The sequence below is a fragment of the Dendrobium catenatum genome, unplaced genomic scaffold (genome assembly GCF_001605985.2).
Source record: "Dendrobium catenatum unplaced genomic scaffold, ASM160598v2 fragScaff_scaffold_1220, whole genome shotgun sequence".
Taxonomy (NCBI): Eukaryota; Viridiplantae; Streptophyta; class Magnoliopsida; order Asparagales; family Orchidaceae; genus Dendrobium; species Dendrobium catenatum.
The window spans coordinates 5335890-5358831 of NW_021319682.1; the positions used below are offsets into that span (position 1 = coordinate 5335890).

The 22942-nt window shown below is 35.0% G+C and overlaps 2 protein-coding genes across 2 annotated transcripts in view; one reads left to right on the forward strand and one right to left on the reverse strand.

Moving 5' to 3' along the window:
* Nucleotides 1-3105: 3105 nt before the first annotated feature.
* LOC110101222 (red chlorophyll catabolite reductase) lies at nt 3106-4508 on the reverse strand. Its single transcript, XM_020829023.2, has 2 exons — nt 4133-4508; nt 3106-3878 (listed from the first exon to the last, which is right to left on the reverse strand). The coding sequence occupies exons 1-2, from the start codon at nt 4448-4450 to the stop codon at nt 3261-3263; spliced, it is 936 nt and encodes a 311-aa protein (XP_020684682.1). The 5' UTR covers nt 4451-4508; the 3' UTR covers nt 3106-3260.
* A 3867-nt stretch (nt 4509-8375) lies between these two features.
* LOC110101263 (trimethylguanosine synthase-like) overlaps nt 8376-22942 on the forward strand; it is a 27154-nt gene continuing 12587 nt past the window's right edge. The window contains exons 1-6 of the mRNA XM_020829082.2: nt 8376-8572; nt 8657-8753; nt 11204-11255; nt 16681-16763; nt 16873-16968; nt 17059-17905. Coding sequence (XP_020684741.1) covers nt 8490-8572; nt 8657-8753; nt 11204-11255; nt 16681-16763; nt 16873-16968; nt 17059-17905 — 1258 coding nt within the window. The 5' untranslated portion in view covers nt 8376-8489. The remainder of the gene's footprint in view (nt 8573-8656; nt 8754-11203; nt 11256-16680; nt 16764-16872; nt 16969-17058; nt 17906-22942) is intronic.

Sequence of the window (22942 nt, forward strand, 5' to 3'; positions counted from 1 at the left end):
AACTTAATTGAATTTATCTCGTTGAGAAGCTCAACTTGAATATAAGTATAATATAAGTATGCAAGATTTGTGTTGACCTCGATTTTGGCTCGAGCTTGCTTGAGCGCCTTCGATCGATTTAATCGAATCCCGTCGAGCCCAATTCGAGCTCGAATCGACTTGACTCGAGCCGGATCAGACTCGATTGTGTTCAATTAGACTCGATTAATTTGTTTTTGTCGCGTCGTATATAATTTGATTTGAGTTATTCGTTATTTTAAACCCAGTTTCGTGCGATTAATTTCGTTGAGCCGACTTGAGCCCAATTTGATTCGGATCGGGCCAAGTTCGGACTCAAGTCTAATCCGAAGCTTAGCCAAATTTAACCTGGTTCAACCTAATTTGGTCCTATTAAAATATCATTTCACTTTCTAAATTATTTGAATTATTTCCCTAGATCTGGTAATCGCCTCGACGGCCACGATCGAGCGAAATCCTCGTTTCGGCCGAAATCGCGCTGATCAGAGGATTTCTGCGATTCGAGCAGGCGTTGAGCGAAGAGGTTCAAACCACAATTTGAGTTACCAAACGGTCTCCGATTTTAACGAGCTTATACTCGAATCGAACGGCTAGACGAGACGAATCCAACGAGCCCAAGATCGCCGAATTCTGACATCACTAAGGCCTTCAAATGACCAACAAACGGTGCACGATCAAATGGGTCCATATCGGCCGTCCATTCAAACCACTCCCAATTTGCCTTTGATCTCACACCTATTTACAAGCTATGTCACTCTTGAAAAACTATAAATAGAGCCCTCATTCTTCACAAGGGGGGAGGGGGGGTGAAGAGGGAGAAGAAGAAGAGAAAGGGGAAAGGGAGAATCATCTCCTCCTCGACCACCGCCGGAGTTCGTCCTGCCGCCCGAACACATCGGGATTCTGCGTGATATTCGGGAGAACGCTGGAATTCTTCCCAACTTACATGTGATGCTGAAATTCTTCCTAATTAGCAACAGAGTTCCCTCCTTACGCCGAAACTCCGCCCAAGTGAAGCCGGAGTTCTCCTCTGCCACCAACAAATGTCAGACTTCTACCCGACGTCGGACCTTCACTCTTCGCCAAGTTTCTGCCCGACGCCAGACTTCTACCGGTTATCGAATTTCGCTGGACGTCTATGCAAAGATGGATTTCTTTCCTTTGTTGGACTTCTACCTGACGTCGTCCTTCTGATCTTCGTCATCAGACAACAGTTCTTCTGACCTTCGTCGCCAGCCGACTACGGTCCTCCTGACTTACGTCGCCCGCCGACTACAGTCTTTCCAACATTCATCGCTCGTCGACTACGGTCCTCCTAACTTACGTCGCCCACCGACTACAGTCCTTCTGACCTCCGTCGCCAGCCGACTACGGTCCTCCTGACTTACGGAGCCCGTCAACTATAGTCTTTCCGACATCCGTCGCCAGCCGACTACGGTCCTCCTGACTTATGTCGCCCACCGACTACAAGCCTTCCGACCTCCGTCGCCCGTCGACTACGATCCTCCCGACCAAACGAACACGTCAATAATGACTCTTTGTATTAACATCATGTAATGTACTCCATAAGATGTACATCAAGCTAAGGCCTTCCCCCAAGGAAGGACCTCATTTGTAATCAACTACAATGCTAGTGTATTCATTCAAACTGGGCTAGACCTCGTGATTTTTTCCCCTTTTCAAGGGTTTTCCACGTAAAAATCTCGGTGTCTCATAAATGCTAGACCCTCTCTCCTTATCTGATTGCATGCCGGATTTTCGTACAACGCTAAGACGTTAAATCTCATATTTCTCTACTGTCGCGAATACTCCTGGACGCAACAATCATATTTTTTATTTCAAGAATTTGATTTAATTTGTAAAAATTGTGATACCTTGATTGGATCACGATATGAGTTAATACATATAAGAAGCAACGAAGTAGCTTTATTCTAGAGGAGTTTAAAATAAAGTTCTTTCATTTCAAATGTCAAAATTATCATTTCAATAAATGATAATTCACATTAAATGCTAAAAAAAAGAAAATTTGCTTAATGATCAGAAATTATAAGTAAATTTTATAGCAGTTAGGATCAGTAGTTTTATCAAATTAAATCCTTATTCATGAGATCATTAGGTGTAGCAATGATTTGGTAACATTAAATCCCTATTAGGTTTTTGAAGAAATTATTTGCAAAATTTACAATAGCATGGAATATTGTAAAAAATCTATATTTAAGACAACTTTTTTGCAACTTTATTTTTCATATAGCAATTATGACTTTGTTTGATTACTATTTTCTCACTATTTAAAAAAAAATTAATGTTATAATTTTTTTTTTTTATATAACCAAAACAGTTAAGTTCAATTACAGTAACTTCACAATCAATTTTAAAAAATACTATAGCAATTTCAAACATATCCTTAATCACAAGCTCCCAAACATTCCCATATATGTTAGGTCTTTAATTTAAGACCTTATGATTGGAGCTAAAGTACCCAATTGTTAGCCTAAGCTAAGCTTAGTGAGCAGATGTGTCAATTTCGGGTCATGGGTTGAGTTTGAGTCGAACTCGAAACTGACCCGACACCATTCGGGTTAACTCGAACCCGACCCATTTTTTGCAAACGGGTCGATTTTTCAGACCCGAACTCGACCAGCTTAGGATATAGGTCAACCTGACATGACCCGAGACCGATAAAAAATTGTTAATTTTCAGGTAAAAAAATGTGTCGATCTCCAATTTTCAGATCAAAGACGGAAAAAAAACATATCAATCTTGTGTTTCCAGGTCAATTTCGGGTTATTGGATCAACCCGAACCTGATCCGATTTTTGAAACTGGTCGATTTGTTGATCCTGAACCCGACCCGTTTCGGGTCTGGGTTGGCCCTAACTCGAAATTTTCGGGTCGAATTCTAGTCGGATTTTCAGGTTGTGTCAAATATTGACCTCCCTATTAGTGGAACCTATTAATGAGGATGTAATTACTAATTAAGTTATTTTCCTATTTAAAGTAAATTCATGAGTTAATACCAATATATATTTTTAGGACTAATATTTTTTAAATAAAATGCTAACTTCATAGGATTGATATATTAATGCGATTATGAGATACAACAAAAAATTATTAAAAATTAAAATAATTTAACATTTAAATTTGAGCATAATACAAACCAGAACTAAGCAATTGCTTATAGCAGTGGCATCTCACAGCTCTGCAGCTACCCAAACTATCATCCTACACGAAGACTCGAAGTGATTATACTCTAAACGCCTTCTGTATCTCAGCCACCACCCGCTGCGCGACCTCCGGGCCAAACATCCTCGGCAAATTTGCCGCCAAATCAATCTCCACAGCCTTCCTCTTTATCAATCCATCCCTGCTCTCCAAAAACTCTTTCTCCCCTTCCCCCACCACCCGCCCCCTCACCTCCGCGCTCTTTTCCAACCAAATCCTAATGATCTTCTCAGCAGCGCTGCCGATCTCTCGGGCTACGATATCCTCCATGGCTTTCACATCCCCCTCCTTCCCACAATCGACGGTGATGGCGATGGCCGTCGGTGAGAGAACGCTGCGGATGAAGAGGGATGAAGAGCGGTACGGTGATGCCTGCGGGAGCTTCTCAAGATCTCGCCTTGGGCCATCCAGATCTGTCTGGTGGTAGAATTCGTCAAGGTAATCGGGGTGGAGGACGAGGTCTTTGCGGGGAAGGAGGTCCAAGAGAAGGACAAGGGAAGTGGGGCTGCCCTGGATTAGCTCGAGGAGGAAGTGGGGAGCGTCAGTAGAGGAGTTGAGAAAGGCGAAGAGGGTGGCGATGTTGATCTCGCCGCCGCCGGGGGTTTGGCAGTGGAGCCAGGATTGAAGGACGAAATCGACCTGGGGAACAGGAGACGAGATTTAGGAAAAAGCTGTTAAATTTTGGATAAATTATCAGCCGTGCAGTTATGAATTCACGGGTTTAACAATACACTGCTGTATATTTTCGCTTCCTGTATTCGCGGAAAAATTAGATGTTCCTTATAAAAATAAATGATTATAATTATCAAAAAACTATCCATGAACCTCATCTAAATTTCTAGCATTAAACGAACGCATAATCAAATAAATAATAAAAAATATACAATACATACCGGGGAAGTTTGGGAGCCGGTGCGGATGTCGACGGAACCGTGGGCAGAGCCCTGGGGATTTTGTAAGCGGATAACGTCGGAAGGAACCGCGGAAGGGAGGAGATCTGAGCCGAGGCGGTCGTCCACGGTGGCGAGGAGGTTGAGTATTAGGGCACGATGGGCCGGCGGGAGGTAGGGGAAATCCGGGCCAGACCGTTCCATGGAGGCACGGCCTGAGCTCGGTCTAGGGGAAGAGCGGGTCGAGTAAGGAAATCGATGAGAAGTGGAAGAAAGGAGCGGTGAGAATAGCTTGAACGAGTGGCTGGTGAGAGCCTGCATCGACGAGGGAAATGGATCTTCGTCCTTCGGAACAACAAAAACAGGGGTTAATTATCAAAAAAACTATTCGCGAATAAAACTTTATAAATATATAGTGCGCTGTTTAAATTTTTGATATCAGATTAAAAAAAATTATGTTAATAAAAATAAGCGAGAATAATAGAAAAAAAAATTAATTGAAAAAAAAAATAATATTTATATTCATTTACACAATCAATCGTGAGTTATAAAAACAATTAGTAATAATAAAAAAGAAAAAAAAAGTATAAACAAGTAATAATATGAATATTTTACTCATTTGTATCTTTATAGAATAAAAATTCCATCCCTAAGCCCTAAGACAAATTTTAGATACGACAAAATTGGCATCACTATATTTATATGTTGCTCACTAGGATTATGCAAGAATGGAATGAGTATACCTAGAACATACACAATATAGACAATCAAGATTGGCAAATAAGGAAAACAAGACTTAAGATGTATTGATTTTGGTTATATGTGCAAGTGTTCAGTGTAGCCAATGCAAAAAAGTTTAGGTGTATCCTTTCACCACTAATATTGAATTCAAATGTTTGATCGTTTCATCAACTTTTATTTCAAAATTGAGACTCTTCCACGCTAAACTAATTTTATTCCCGAGGGACGATCATCGAGTTCTTATATTTGATTCTTTTATAAGGAGGCCATCTTTTCATTTATCTAAGTTTTCCATTTTGGATCCATAAGGTTTTGATGCACATACTTAGGTATAGTAGATCATTAATTTATAAATGATTGATTAATTTGTGGCAAGCAGTATGTAGATATACATTGATTCATATGATATCTTATTTTACTAGACAATTGAGGTTCGTAAGTAGGTTTTGAAATATCCTTGGAGAGGCATTATCGTAATTATGTATTCAATAACTTAAGTGTTGCTTAAGAACAAGCATCAATTGGTATGATGCATCATCTGGGAGATACTCAGACTAATGTTTAGATGTTTCTTGGCTCTTAGGGTGGGCATTTGACTAAAGTTTTGACTTAGTTCTAACTCATCCTTCTATTCACTTGTTATTCCGTTATTCAGGCTTTTACAATTTAAATATAAATTTTCTAAACTACAATTAAAATAATTCACATGTTTATGATATTTTCACTTCATCTTTCATCGAGATATTACATAAGAGTATGAATTTTTTCGAAATACTCACCTCTGAAACATAGTAGTATTATGAAATTTAGATCTCGGTATGGTATCACCTATGTGCTTCTTTGATGAATATGATATCCAATAGATACACATTTTAAGGCTCATGGTGTTAGCTTGCCAAGTTCTTGTTTTGACCGTTAAACATAGGCAATATATCTGAAGATAAGATATATTTGGGAGCTTTTGAGCAATAATAACTTCTATGAGTGTTTTGTGTGGTGTTTTGAAGTTGAGAGAATGCGAAGGAACTTGATTGATGATATATGCAACAAAGAGAAGAGCTTTACCCTTAGAATATGGGCATGTGAACCTCTATGAGGGAAGCACATTCATTTGAGAGTCGAATATGAGTAATAATTCAATTAATTTCTATTAAAATTATAAAATTATTTGGTAAGATAGGTATTAAATTCAATCAAATATAAGTAAACCGTTTGGCTATTTATTTCAAGATTTAAGAATTTATATGATTGGGGCATCTTACTATATTTAAATTTCTTAATTTAATATTAACTAGATTAAAAAAAATTATAATTAATTAACCTAAACATCTTAATTGATGATGTTGATATTAATCATTTAGAATAATTTTGAATTTAAATTAATATAACCAATTAAATTATTGAAAGACTTGCATAGATAATGACTAAAATATTATGATTTACAAATTTTGATCCTGAAATCACTATTTACACTCATAAGTTTTGAAAATATAAAAATGAACACCCTTCCAGATTCATTTGACTCCAACTATTAGCAAACCATCTCAATGCTAGAAGCAGACATCTAAGAGGAGATGATAATGGAATGAATGGCAACGATGATATCATCAATCATTGTCAGGGTAGTTTAGAGGAGGATTATTAGACACAAAATAATAAATGTATTTTATGTTATTATGTAATGAGGTGGCAATATCGGATTCGGTATACAGCTGATCGTTATTCTCTATTTTGTCTACATATAGTGGTGTAATGCTGTAACCTCTGGATAATAAGAACCATTCTATTCTTTCCATGTTCTTTCTTCTTGGTTCTGGCTTTGTTCTCTTCTTCGTTGTTCTTGCAGGATTCCTCTTTCTTCATGGTATTAGAGCATGTGTGACTTATTGCTGGCTCCGATGGAAAGCACTGTCTCCTCTCAGACAGAAGTTCAAGCTGCACCGGCATATCTCGCCGGACCGTCCATCTCATCCAATCTAAAGTTTGTGATATCTTACTTCAAAATTTTTCTCCTAATCAACTCACAACGGAAAATTATCCACTGTGGCGCTCACAAATCACAAAAAAAATTTCATGCTAATGGTTTTGAATTGTTTCTTGATCACACTCTCTCCATTCCGTCTCGTCTCATTCGTCAATCGGATGGAACCACTGCCCCTAACGAGACATACAATAAAGGGTTTATTATGGATCAAAACCTAGCAGCTGTCCTTTGTTCCATTATATCTTCTTATGTTCTTCCTTATATCATTAATCTTGCCTCTACTTCTGAGATTTGGTCTACTCTAGAAACTCATTTCCAATTTAACGGCATTCTCCACCAAATTTTGTGTCCTTACACTCCGGAATAGAATGGTGTTGCCGAAAGGAAACACTGTCATATCAATATTGAAACCACCCGGGCCATACTTTAAGCAACATCAGCTCCTTACAAATATTGGTCAGATGCTGTAGCAACGTCAGTATATCTCATAAATCACATGCCCTTGTCAGTCACTAATCATATCTCACCCTTTGAATTGTTCTTTAAAACAAAACCAAACTATACTCATTTACGAGTTTTTGGTTGTGCATGTTTTTCGCTCACTCCTCAACAACTTCGTCACAAATTACAACCAACCTCCAAATCTTGTGTTTTCTTGGGTTACTCTGACACTTACAAATGCTATAAATGCCTTGACTTAGCTAACAACAAAGTAATCATGTCTCACCGTATCAGTTTTAATGAGCAATCTTTTCCTTTTGCCAATACCACCACGATTACACAAACTCTGACAGCATCTCTCTCCCCTTGTCTTCTAACCCTGACATCAATTCAAACTAATCACATAACCTCTATGGTAACTCCTCAGGACACCATAAGACTACGATCTACACATTAACACCGTGCTTTGTGTCCACTACAATCAACACAACACCACTCTCTGCCAGTTTCATGTCATCCTATGATCACCAGACGACAAACATGTTCTCTCAAACCTACTATCCGCCTAAATCTAATTCATCAGAACACTTCCTCTTCCCATACTACCAATCCTACCTCATACACAGAAGCTTCTAAAACTGAGTCCTGGTGGGCTGCTATGGCAGTTGAATTTTTTAAGTTGCAAAAACAAGGCACTTGGAGCCTTGTCATTCCACTTCCAAACTCCTATGTTCTTGGATCAAAATGGATATATCGCACCAAATTCCATGCCGACGGATCGATCGCTAAGCACGAAGCTAGACTAGTTGCTCTTGGAAATCATCAAGAGTATGACGTAGACTACACCGAAACATTTAGCCCGGTCGCTAAATTACCCACTATTCATATAACGACCCAAGATCCGTGTAGCGAAAAGATTCCTCTGATCGATCGTTCATTTCTTTTTCTTTTCAGTTTCTTTATCCGTTGTTCGTATCAATACATACATCCAGAGCCAGAGATAATTACATTACAGAAAAGAAACAGCAGCGGATACTATAATTCACATATAGTACAATCAGAGAACAGACAAAAGAGTCCAAAAGAAATAAACGGGATTTAAGAGTCTGCATGATTTAAATTAGTTTACTTGATCGTTCGACAGGATTTACTATTATAAATCTTGCCTAAATCCTGCGTAAAAATAGTCCTGAGATGGCGAACGGCGAAGCTGGTATGAAATTTCCCAATATTAAAGCGCCAAAGCCTCTAATCAGGATCACTGAGATTTTTTTATGGTGGGCAAGTGATGGTTATTTCTTCTTTAAACCGTAAACTCTTTTTTTCATGTTAGCTGTTGCTTATTAAACTTGTTTGGGTAGGGACGATGTAAGGGTTATCACATCGGGTACCTCAACTCACCATGATTATTTGAGCTTAGCGCCAGCGGCAAGTTCGTCGTTTCAGACAAGAAAATTGGTAATTATTTTGTGATTGGTTATAAGATGTATGTAGGTTTATCCCTGATTTAGCAATGAATTTATGTTATTGTATAGTTTAAACTTTAAATATGATCGTAATCGGCCTTGATTAGATTTTTTTTTTTTGAAAGATGCTTATTATCATTGACTAGTATAGCAGGTACATTTGAAGCTTCTCATAGCTCCATTCCTTTCTAATTTTGAAAACTTGACGCATCATATACTTTCAGGGGCTGTTTGGTAGAATGTAGGATTTCATTTAAGTAGGATTTCGTAAATCCTCCAAATCCCGGATTTACGAAATCCTGAGGGGTTAAATCCTGAAAACTGTTTGGTAACATTTATGATAAATCCAATTAAATCATGTGTGACTGTTTGGCTATAAAGCAGGATTTATCCAAGCGACTCTTACTCTAGCGCATGGATTTCGTAAATCCCGCAAAATACAGGATTTCCGAAATCCCGGATTTCGCTCGAATCGTCGGAATTTTCCTTCTATCCCGGATTTCACTTGCCGTGAGATTTGGTTTTGCATTTTAGGCCGTTTGGCTGGATTTCGCTCAAATCCGCCTCAAATCCGTCCTAAATCCTGCTACCAAACAGCCCCTCAGGGGGTGTTTGGCAATAAGTAGGATTTAGTAAATCCTGTAATTCCGGATTTAGCAAATCATGCTTAAGTTTAATCTGGAAAGCTGTTTAGTAACATAAGTGTTAAATCTTGTTAAATCATGTGGAGTTGTTTGACAATATAATCAGGATTTAATTGCAGAAGAGGACTTGATGCTTGAAGAAGCCCAGGACGCTTCGCTCTCCCACTATCCTGCGCTCGGTAAAATGTTAATTCTGCCAAACTATAGGATTTACCGCAAAACAGGGGAGGAATCAGCTATAATTTTCAAGGGGGGGACTTATAAGTAACTGTTGGCAGATATATTGGGGGTCCAAGGGGGTAGCGCCCCCTAGCGGGGTTTGACCTGACAATAACACCTCTACATATTTGTTTAATTATACAGGGGTAATTGCCTAAAGATCATAATATTTTAAAACTTTTAGGATAGACAATTGCCTTAAAACCCTTACAATAAAGACCAAAACATAGATTTAGGGACAAATTATCTAAAGAATTATATAATAAATAAATAATTTTTTTTTGAGGGGTGGGGGGGCAACCCCTGGACACAAGGGGGTTCTGCTCCGCAAAAAAGAGCAGGCGACTGATTTATTTCGAAGTAAGTTCGAATGGTGACATAAATCCTATTTGGCAGGGTTTAGCATAAATCCTGCTCAAATTGGGCATAAATCTTGCTGCCAAATAGTCCCTTAGTTCTATTTACATTAGAAAAAAAAATTGTAACTTGATTATAACCAGTTAATTGTGATTTGTTGTTGCATCACTAGACATTGGATGCTATTTTTTTATTTATTAAGCTCATCTCCAGGATCCATTCTATTAGACATTATCTGATTAACCCAAACTTAAGGAATTACAAACCTACAAGTATTTATTGGCAATGATCATGATGTTTTTCATTTGAGAAAAGAATTCATATTATCATCGATGATTAGAGAATAATTGAATAATAAGTAGTTGAATACATATAATAATGATTTGATCTTGGGGCATATGAAACGATTTAGGAAAAAAAAAGCTATGTAGAAATTATCTTATTAATTCATAAAATTGGGATATGAGAAAGTCGACATGATTATAAGTCCTTGAAAAATCAACCTAGGTGAATTAATAAAAAAGGCAGTTCTAAGCATGATGAGCAAAAGATAACAATGCTAAGCCTACCCAAAATGTATAGGATATTGTTGTTGATGATGCCTCTATTGCTAAAGGGGCCATTTAGTGCTTTGATCATCGACTGTATGGGCATGCTTATACATAATTCAGAGGTTTAATAAAAATTGCAAAGTTTCAATATAATATAGTACAATAAACCCTGAACTTTAAAAATATGACAACTGATAATTTTTTACTTTAGGCATGTAATTCTTAAATGTGAGTTGTGGAAGTGGAACTGTCTATTCTCTCTATGAGCATGCTACTGCCCAATATTTCCTTTCTTGGTGATTCTAACGAGTTTGGAAAAGATTCTTATAATCCAAAGGCTTTGATGTTATTTTCATTGCTTGTATCGGTAAATACTAAATAATTTGTATGATTTAATGCATTTTTGAAAAAGAAAAATTGTTACTTAAAAGTGGAAAGGCTAAGAGGGTAAGAACACATTGGACAATGCCATTCTTAATGTTTGGTTCTCAAGTCCTAAAAAGTTGTCTTAAAAGAGCATATGGAGATTCAAAAATATTATCCCACTCTCTTACTCTTCTTCTCTGTTTTTTTTTTTGTGTGTGTGTATGTGTATGACGATTGTATTGCTTATTATTTTTTAACTGCCTTAATGTTCTCTTTAGTAATTGAAAATCTATTAAACATTGCAGAACCCTTGCACCACTGTTATTGAGGAGTCGAGCACAGACCATACCATCACTGGTAGGTAAGCTCCTATCCTTTCCATTCAACGCAACATGTCCTTTGTTAAGGACACTGATCTGAATCACATTGTGATCAGTTTTGAGGATTATTTTAAACCACAAAGCCAACTCCTTTCCCCTACCCCAGATTGTTAAAAAGTAATTATGCAGCCATGCTCAACAATTGAACGTACCATTTTATTGTACTCATCCGTTCATCAGTACCTCATGTACAAAATAAAGTATTTTTGATTTAATGTATGTATTCCATTGTTAGTTGGAATCATTCATCATCAGCGGAGTAAAATCTCTCTAGTTTGTTTTATGTTTCTTTAAATTAAAAATTGTTGAAAATTTTTCTGCTTATTCTTACCAGAAGCATCATATTAATCGATAATATCAGCAAAGTTATCTAATTTCATTAATTAGTTTATTTTATTTATAATTTCTGTTAGTTTAGAAATGCGTATGTTGATGACCTTTAGAAATGGATTTGTTTGCTATTTCCTAATATTATATTGGTTTATATGGTTTTGCATGGAATCAAACTTTTTTGGATCATGGATAATTTCAGTTACACATTGGTTCAAGTGTAATATCAATGGGCTATTATTTAAATATTAATTGTGCCTTAGTATTGCTACAAGGCTGAAAGCATATTGTTGATGTTGTTTTTCATTTCCATTACACCTTTATTGCGCCTCTTTTCTTGAGCGCTATTATGATTCATTATATTTACTTACATGTACTCTTTTCTTGGGCTTTGTTATGATTTATTCTATTCTTACGCACATTATATTCATTTGTTGTTAACATGGCTCATCTCCCAGGCATGCTTTTGTTTAACTTTTGCTAGTTGTTGCTGTGATGAGACTGAGGGCTTGTTACAAGCCCCCACTGGCCTGATGAATATATATACTTTTTTTGGTAATTTTTTCTGTATGAAAAGTTGAAAACCTAATACACGTGTGAGCCTTGTCCCTTCCTCTCACTCTTTCTCTATATATCTCTCTCTCTTCCCGAGACTTTACCCGTAGCTTTAGAGGCCTGCAAGCCTTTACAAAAACCAACTTTTTTTGTGAAAATAAAAACCAACATAATGTTATGTTTTAAAATGTTATGTATGTTTTTTTCTGTTTTTTTAATAATTCTATATTTTCTTGAGGAAACCTTAGGAAACTGTTGAAAAAAAGTTCAAAAGATGTAAGTGGTGAATAGTTATTTGAGTTTAAATAGTTCTAAGGTTTTCAATGAATCATATAATTTGTGTTCAATTAAGCAAATTTCATTTTTTTTTCATTCAAGACTAAATTTTTTAATTTATATAATCATTCTCTATTATTTTCTAGGGATTTTTAGAAGTAATTATTAAAATTCACCACACAATCAAAGCCTTTGTTAATTTGTAGGAGATGAGATGATTATCTTTATTTAATTTATAAATTTTTTAGATTTCCAAATCTATTTTGATGGGAGTTTTAGAGAAAAGAATCCATATCTCAATTGTAAGATTTTGTTTATTATAAATTTATATTTTTATGATAATAAGTGTTATAACAAAATTTTAAAGCCATCTATGTCGGTTTCCAAGTCAGAATTAAAAAGGTTGAGGGCATGCTTGTTAACGGCGAATGACGCACCACGGCACAAAGGTCTCTTTGTAGCTATGGTGCATAGCGCGGCACGCGCCATTTTGAACTTGGCGTAAACTATACAAGAATTATAAAATAATAAGCATGAATATGAAATATCATTAAACTGAAAGACAAGATATCATAATAATGAAAGACAATCGTACTCATATATATAAGTTCAAGTAAACAACACCAAAATATCTCATAATTAAAAATATTACAATCATTTTTTAAAGGTTAATGAATTTATAAGAATTTAATCTACTCTTCTTGGGAATCATTATCATCAGCAAATGTCAAAAAAACTTCGTTATCTTTATCAGCATTGTCTCTTATTTCATAGTCCTGTTCATTACCCTCCTCATCCTCATTCTCATTAGCAACAACATCATGCTTAGATGAAGATTCCTTTTCTTTGCCTTTAGATCTTTCCTGCATGTTGTAGCTTTTATCATAAACACCAGTAGCCTTTGTAACACTTGTCTAAGTTAAATCTTCCTCTCTAGAAATAAAGTCTTTTTCTTCATCAGACTCATCATCTAATTTTCATATTAGCCACTCATTTGCATATTCTATCTCAATCAAAGTAATAGGATCAATCACATCATGATAATTGTATCTCTGAATCATTGCTCTAACTGGTCGCGAGAGCAATCGAACCATTCGTTCGTGACTCTTGTGAGGATTAGGGCAATGACAGTATAAAAATGATATAATAATTTAATCATATTTAGAAATTAAAAATATATTATCTTAAAAAAATTAAATTTTAAATACAATGACGTGCTATATATAATTTTTATTTTAATCAAATTTAAATGTAGAGGATCAATTTACATAAGAAAATTAGCATTATTTTTATAAAAAATAAGACATAATAATTCTATGTTTTAACATGCAAGAATATGTTTTAGGCTTAGTTCAGAATAATTTTCTTATTAATTTTCACAATAACTTTTTTTAAAAAAAAATTTACTCTAGCTACAATATCCTATCAGAAGCCCAAATAGAGATCGCTCCCAAATGGCTTTTTTTCCTCTCTTGCCATATTATTGACATTCTTAATTTTGATCTTACAACTCCTTTTTGCTCCAATAATGAAACAACAAACGAAATTATTTTAATGTATTCTAACATTTCGGATGAGATGGTAAGCCGCCGGAAAATTGACCATTGGAAAACTGCCGGAAAATTGACCGTTGGAAAATTATGCCGTTAATGGGTAATTTTCATGTAATGTTTAATTTAGGCCCCCCCTTGAATAAAAGTTTTGGCTCCGCCACTGGTAATAATAAATCTAGTGGCGGGATTGTAACTTTGGGCGATCAAACCATTAATAAGAGTACATGTTTTAGATATCTCATGTTTATTGTTCAAAGTGATGGTGAAATAGATGACGATATTATTAGTAGAATTCAAGTTGGATGGTTAAAGTGGAGGAATGCATCAGTTCTATTGTATGACAGAAAAGTACCACGCAAACTTAAGGGAAAGTTTTATAAGATGTTGATGAGACCTACTATGCTTTATTATGCAGAATGTTGACCATTAAGATACAACAACAACAATAACAACAACATCAAGCCTTTATCCCACTACGTGGGGTCGGCTACATGAATCCTTTTCTCCATTGTGTCCTATTAAAAGTTAAATTCTCGTTTAAATCTAATAAAGAAAGGTCATTCCTAATATTTTTTAGCCAAGTCTTTTTAGGTTTACCTCTATCTTTCTTAACATAAGTCAAATCTAATACCTCTACGCAGAATGTTGACCATTAAAATAGAAGCCTAAAATAAAGTTTAAGTGTTGCAGAGATGATGATGGTTTGGTGTATGAGTGACTTCACTCTTAAAGACAGAATATGTGAAAAGGTTGGATTATCTCCTATGGTAGATAAGATTAAAGAGAGTCGCGTTAGATGGTTGGACACAAAAAATGTTGGCATTCTGATGACTCTGTTAGGAGAGTAGATGTATTAGATTTGACCTATGTTAAGAAAGATAGAAATAGACTTTAAAAAAACTTGGCTAAAAATATTGGAAATGACATTTTTTATTAGATTTAATTGAGAATTTGACTTTTAACATGACATAATGGAGAAAAATGATTCATGTAGCCAATCCCATGTAGTGGGATAAAGGCTTGATGTTGTTGCATGTTCTTTGCACCCCCATCACACAAATGAGAGCAAAGCTATTTCTCCCCCACGTGTTCGTAGGTTCATTCACCCACAATGGTTGCCCTATGAAGGAGGCGATATGAGCTATATTTATGTTATATCCCAATATATAAATGGTAGGTGTGGCAATCAAATCCTAATCTGAGAAGCGAGTACTTGTATTGATTGGGGTGAGAATGAGGGCGCGCACTGGTCCATCCCAATGATATGTCCTCCAATCGACCAAGGTCACCTATTAAGTGGCATCTTTAGCTTCCACACTTTGAAATAAGCAAAAAAAATTGTTTGGAGAGGCAATAAGGAGTTGAAAATCCCCCACATGCGACCATTTTTGTTTTAGTTCATTGCATGACAAGAAATGCTGCAATCCCTTGCCTAATAGCTTACCCACGAGAGCTTGCTCGAGCTTAGCAATATTTTGTTGAATAATCAGCATGTAGAGTTATAGAAACCTCATCTTTGACATGAGCCTCACTGCAGACATCAATTTGTCTAGACATTGACATGGTTTTATGTACCTTAGCTATTTCGTTTATAACACCATTCACGTGAGTTGCATTGCATTCATCCATTCTAGAAATTTGATAGAATTAACTGAAGCCTGGACTGCTTTGTGCAATGTTGCATCGTTCGTGTGAGATTCACCTAAAACTCCACATAGGGAGGATTTAACACCCATGGATTCTTGCATGTTGAGATGGTTAGCAATGACTGTATTGGACACACCCATATTGCCAGAGGTTGTACCTCAAGCCTCTAAGGAGTCCTCCCTTGCCTTATTGGAGATAAGTCACGGGTACTTCACAACCCCTTCATCGACTCCAACATTGTTGCTCTCCATTTGAAGTTGGCCGTGAATAGCTGAGTTTGAACCCCCTCATGCTTAGAAACAACTGCATCATCGGTAATACTTCCAGCAACAAAGGTTGGATTCAAATCCATTCTGCTTTGACACAGCAACACTTATACACCGGCACCAATCCTCCAACGAATTGCTATGAGATTTTGCCATTGTGCGGTGAACCTTTAGGTGTAACCTGGCTTTCCACCGGTTTCCCATAATTCGATGAACCTATGTAGTTGAAAATGCTAGCACCAGATCTCTCCTCACCACTATCCTCCTTTCCTTGGAGCGAGGAGGTGACCCATGAGCTTCTCACACTACCCACCACTTGAGAGAGAAAGAAGAAGAGTGAAATGGGAGCCTCACTTGGGCCAGTTTTTCTTCTTGTACCTGCATAGTTCTGATGTCTTGGAAATGTGCAATTCAATGAATATGAATTGCTAAATACGAAGAGTGCTTTATGGAGCTAAGGAAAATGATTGTTTCATTAAGAGCTATTTTAGCTCTGATTTCTAAATTGAAAAAACACCCTTGATGGTTTATAATTGGAATTTGCAGTTCTGTGTTATGTTATATTCTCATGAACATGATAAAATGAATAGATTTTGTTTTTGCACTGTCATGTTCTTTTAGTGATTTGTTTCTTTTAATTATTTTTTTTTGTTGCTCAGTTAGATTTTCTTATAATCAATTTTTTGGTTTCCATCGCCATTTGGTTTTTATTTTTCCATTATTTTAGTTGTGAGTTGTAATCATAAGCCATCTCATCAATTTTGTAACTTTACAGACTACCTTTCTGTGGAAGATCTGGAGTTGGTTCAAGAAATGGATGCCTTGGGGCTTCCACTCTCGTTTGGTACGAGCAAAGCAGTAAGTGGCACCATTACTCCAATAAGTTTATCAATCAGAATGTTCAAACTTCTTAATTTTCATATCTTAATTTGTTCTTGTTTGGCATTCCTTTCTTACATTGCTATAGAGGAGCAATGTAACTTCCAGATCTAAAAGAAACGGTACAAAACCAAAATTTGCTAGACATGAAAAGGAGAGAAATAACCCAGTTCCTCAAATCATGGTATTCAGTAAAATGGAGAACCCTGTTTCATCAACATATTTGCATGGTAGCACTAATATGTCTTCTTGTTTACATGCTGTGGAAGTCCAGGTTGATACTTCTTGTCATGATGCCAAGGTGCACGGTAGGGGTGATTTGCACTTAGATGAATCTGTAAGTGCATCCGCTTTGGGTAGCGGAAATGAAACAGTTAAGAAACCTTTTCTGTATGAAGTGAGTGATGCAAATAGTGAAAACCTTGACAAACTTGAGTTTTCACCTGATACAGTTCCAGTTAGTTTTCAGTTGAATGCTGAAGTGTTAGGTTCGTTAAGTTTACATGGTGACAGCTGTCCTGAAGAAATTTTGGGAGATGTATGCTCTCAGGCTCTATTTCATCACGATGGAGGTTTAGTGAAAAAACATGATCTTGACATATTCTCTGAAGATTCATCTTCATTGTGCTGTAATATGCATCTGAAAGGGGAAACACATACTTGGCAGAGGAGTTCTGTCTTATCAGAGTTTTCACTCTGTACATTGGGTGGTTGCCATGATAACTTCATATATTGTGAACATGGGGGCTGGAGGGTTATTTGGGATCCTTTCTACAAGAGCAATTACTTTGTCAATGTTAAGACACTGGAATCAACATGGTATCCTCCTCCAGGGTTAGATGAATATGCTTTTCCTTGCAGCGACTTAAGCCGAAAAGAAACAGATGTAGATGCAGCTGAGAAGGATACAGGGAGTGAGCATTCCTGTGGTTTCAGCGTTGTAACAGATTCACTCCTTGAAAATGAAGGTGACTCTCATTTTACAGGTGAGCAACCTGTTAAAATTTCAGCTAAGATGGAAGCAGAGATTGGCTTTTATTCACAGTATGCTATTGTTGGCAATGGGAATTCAAATGTGCAATTGTCACTCTATCCATCAAATGTTACAGATGACGTGAAAGGTTGTACCTTTGAAGCTATAAGATACTTATCTTTTTATTGTGGCATGATTTCTTATTATTGTCAGAGCTCATATTTAATTTCTTCCATAGAACTATGACAATAGAGGTGTGGAAATGCTTAGGAGATGAAGGAATTTTTTGGCTTACTAAACGTTTTAATATTATTTTGAAGACTAAAAAAATGTCAGATGAGCGGAGAATGAGTGTGTTGATTCCTATTTTTAAGAATAAAGGTGATGCACAAGATTGTGTGAATTCTAGAGGAATCAAGTTAATATCTCGTACTAAAAACTATGGGAGAGAGTTATGGAGCATAGGTTGCGGTGTGAAACTAATGTTTCTCTAAATCAATTTGAATTCATGCCAGGTAGGTCTACTATGGAAGCTAGACATTTATTGAGAGGTTTGATGATACAGAGAATGAGGATCTACATGTGATATTTATTGATTTAGTGAAAACATATGATAAAGTTACTAGAGAAGTGCTATGGAGAGTTCTACATAAGAAAGGGGTTAATAATGCTTATATTCAAGTCATTAAGGATATGTATGCAGGAGCTGTTACTTGTGTTCAAACACAAGGTGGTTTGACCATGTATTTTTGTATTTCAGTTGGATTACATCAAGGATCAACCTTAAGTCCATATTTTTTGCTTTAGTCGTGGATGTTCTCGCTAGACATTTGCAAGAGATTGTACCGTGGTGCATGCTTTTTGCTGATGATATTCTTCTTATTGATAATACTAGAGAGGGAGTTGAAGGTAAACTTGAATTATGGAGGTCAACCTTAGAATTTAAAGTTTTTTCGTTTTAGTAGATTTAAAACTAAATATATGGAGTATAATTTTAGTAAAAATAAATCTAGTGGAGGGATTGTGACTTTGGGCAATCAAGTCATTAATAAGAGAACACATTTTAGATATCTTGGGTCTATTGTTCATAGTGATGATGAAATAGATGGGGATATTATTAGTATAATTCAAGTTGGTTGGTTGAAGTGGAGGAATGCATCGGGCTTGTTATGTGATAGAAAAGTCCCTGTCAAACTTAAGCGAAAATTCTATAAGATGGTAGTGAGACATGCAATGTTTTATGGTGCAAAATGTTGGCCATTAAAAGAGAAGCATAATATTATGTTAAGTGTTGCAGAGATGAGAATGCTAAGGTGGATGAATGGCTTTACTCTTAAAGACAGGATACAAAGTGAGCATATACGTGAAAAGGTTGGAGTAGCTCCAGTGGAAGATAAGATTAGAGAGAATCACCTTAGATGGTTTGGTCACAAAAAACGGTAGCCTTCTGGAGACCCAGTTAAGAATGTAGATGTATTAGATTTGCCTTATATTAAGAAAGGTAGAGGTAGATCTAAAAAAACTTGGTTAGAAAATATTAGAAATGATCTTTCTTTATTAGATTTAGATGAGAATTTGACCCTTAATTTGACACAATGGAGAAAAAAGATTCATGTAGCCCAACCTCACATAATGGGATACATGCTTGTTGTTGTTGTTTGAAACTATGATGCTGGTTTTATATTCTGCGGCACTTTTAGAAGGCACCACTTTACTGATTCGTGAAATATCTCAAGCAGATGAAGAAAATGTATGCAAGGATCTTGATGAACAAAAGGAGAAGCAGCAGGGTGACATACTTAGCTCATACCATGAACATGATGGGTACATGAGGACATATTCTGACACCTTTCCATAACTATCATATATATATTTTTTCTAGGTTGTTTTCTTCTCATTAATTTATGTATTCTCTGCATCTCGATGTCCACTATAAATGAAAATGGAAATGCATGTAGTTTTCCAGAGACTTACTCGAGCTCCTCAATTGGTCTGAATACTGCTCATGAAAATGTTACTTTAAAAAAGAAAATGGTAGTTAGAAAAATCTCAATCACGAATAAAATGCTTCAATATGCTATTGATGCTTAGCATACCAGTAACAAAATCAAACAGCAAGCACAATTTCGAGTATTAATTATCACAAAGGTTCACAACGTTATACGTGGGGTTTTTTTATTCTTGTTGAGCGTTGACTTACCATTTGCATGCATCAATAAGCCACCGTAATAGAAGATGACAAAGTAATATCTTGCTTGTCGGCATATTACCATTTGGCTGAGATTTCAAAAGAATTCTATTGGTTGGTAAATTGCCCGAACTTAGACATTACAAATTTTAAATTTATAATTTGACTGTTTGAGTTCAATCTAAATTGATAACCATGAGTGGAACCTAAACCTATGTGATCTTCTCCTTTCCATCAAGTTGTTTTGCCTAATTTTTGATTTAGGTGCTGCCAAAAATTAAATAGAGGGCACTTAATAAATGATAAGTGGCGGGTCCCTCTATATGATCAACCTATGTGATTTTTTCATTCTATTAATTTTTTGGTGGGTAGCATTATTTTTGGTGGTATTTTGTTTTTCTTGATAAATTTGTTGTTGGTCCCTAAGCCTGATGAGAAGGATTGAGGGTTGATATTATATTAAAGTACAATCTTAAAACTTAGGTCCAACCTAATGAAATGAATTGAATTTGAATTTTCTTAGTGCTAAGGCATTCTTATAAAGGACACAAGTCAACCTAACCCGATTGTGGTGATAAGAATAGAAATGTGGGCTTGGATGTCTCCCTTAAGTTACAGACCACAATGTAACCCTACTTTAATGAAATATAAAAAAGTATTTTAGAATAAAACCCTTGAGTGACATACCACATGTTAACTCGATTGTGATTAAAAGGATATATGGGTTTACTAGGTTTGCATTTTTTATTATATCTGTGACATGAAATTTGGGGGACGTAGAATGGAAATATGAGAATTGTTGGGTGCCATGACAATACGGAAAACAAACTGTTACTAGTTTACAATAAGTTAAATGGAAAAGAGAAAAATTAATGACATTTAGTAAGATTATATGTTACTATAAATTTGAAAAAATTGATAATAGGAATTAGGTTGGGATAATTGTTGATAAAGAATTGAAATATAAATTTGTTGAGGCTAATAGGTTTAGTGATAAGATGGTTGTTATTAAAATATTTATTGAGGAAATTATGAATTTGGTTAGTATTTAACCTCTCAAGTTGAATTTGAATATAGTTTTAAAAAATAATATTTTGGAAAGATGGATGAAGTAAACATATGATTTTTGAAGAAATGGTGTTTGTTAGAGATGATTTAAACGTGCATAGAGGTAAGTTTTAAGCGTATTTATGGTGGTTATGAAATAAGAAATAAAAATGTAATATGTGAAACTATGCTTGATTTCACAACAGCCTATGATTTTGAAATAATAAACACATGACATGAAGAACACTTGGTTACTTACAAATGTGGAGTCACCAAATTAAAATTAAATGTTTTTTTTTAATTTAGAAGGAAAGTAAATATTTTGGTTATTATACTAATACCAAAAGAATGTTTAACCATACATAATAGGTTATTAGACATAGATATATATTTTAAGCATATAAAGAAAGTAATAAAAAATTCTCTAAAATGAGTGATTTAATTTGAAAGGTGGAAAATTATTATTCTTTTAAGATTATTTGTTTGTGAAAGCAAATTACAATTTTTTAGTTGAGTCAAATTGGATGTGAAATAAGCTCCTAGCTCCCATTAGAGGGTTGCTATAGAAGTCTTAAGAGAGTCTAAAAACAGATCATATGCTTATAAGGAGATTTGTTGTGGGAATGAAGATGTACTAAGGGATATTAAGGAGTATAAATGTGCTTTTAAAAGTTAACAAAAATTATATACTGTTGAGACTTATAATTATAAGTAAATTAGAAATCTTGCAAAAGGTTGGTGTGGAAAACAAAGGTTATAACTTTTGTTGATTTGTTTATATATTTGGAATTATTGAGAAACAAAGATAAAGAATAGAGAAGGTGAGGGATAAGAGAACTAGCAAGTTAGGGTATTAAAAATTAAGATAATAGGATTGGTTAAAGATGAAGATATTAAGGAAAGATGAAATGCTACTTTGAAAATTTTCTAAATGAGATTTTTAAATAGATTGATTCAAAAAAAGTTTAGTAGAGCTGCCTCTTAAAATGGTGCATAAAGGTAAGAAATTTGGTCCTTATGAGATTTCTATTGATATTTGAGAGTTATAAGGGATAACGTAGTGATTTAGTTAAAGAATCTTTTTAGTAGAATTTTGAAGACTAAGAGAGTTCTAAATGATTAAAGAAGAAGTATTTATACCAATATTTAAAAACTAAGTTGATGTTCAAGATTATGTTAACTATATAGAAATCGAACACTTGAGTTTACAATGAAGCTATTGGAGATTATAAGCATATACTTAAAAAATTACATTAATTTTTGAGAGCTAATTTGGTTTATTTTAGGAAGATTTATTATGATTTTTTTGTTAAGATAATGAATAAAGAAGCGTATAGGATAGAAATTATCTATGTAGTTTTTTGTTGATATTGAGAAGCTATATGATATAGCATCACTTGAATTTATTTGGCATGCATTAAGGCATGAATGTGTGAGTCAACGATATGCTAGCATTGATTCGTGTTATAAATAGTTGTACGACGACCAAACAATTTTCAATTACTATACTTTTTCATCAAGGACCAACATTGAATTTATATCTTTGTGTATTAATTATGGAGTTGCTTATAAAAGATAAGCAAAGTGAGGTTCTTTGGTATATACTTTTTCTAAATTATATAATTCTAATTAGTGAGCCATTTATTATAAAAAATGATCAAAATGGTATCTCAACTCTTTGTGAGGGATCAAAATAGTTCCCAACTATTTTGAGGGACCAATCAACTCTTTAAAATGGGACATTTTTTGTCATAACATCTAATGTTAAAGTTAATGGTGTTAATGCAAAGGTATTTGGGTCATTTTTTAATTAAATATTTATTAAATATAATTTTTGACTACTTATAATTTTTCTAAAAAAATTATTAAATATTTTTTTAATAAAAAATAATTTTAGTTTTAATTTCAAATATTTTAGTCATATTTTATAAAATATAATTTAAAAAATTA

Bases quoted from the DNA above. Each gene is read 5' to 3' on its own strand.
- LOC110101222 (XM_020829023.2), bottom strand. From the start codon at position 4,450: ATGCAGGCTCTCACCAGCCACTCGTTCAAGCTATTCTCACCGCTCCTT. The intron at 3,879-4,132 runs GTATGTATTGTA...CCTGTTCCCCAG, and splicing joins CCGGCTCCCAAACTTCCCCG to GTCGATTTCGTCCTTCAATC.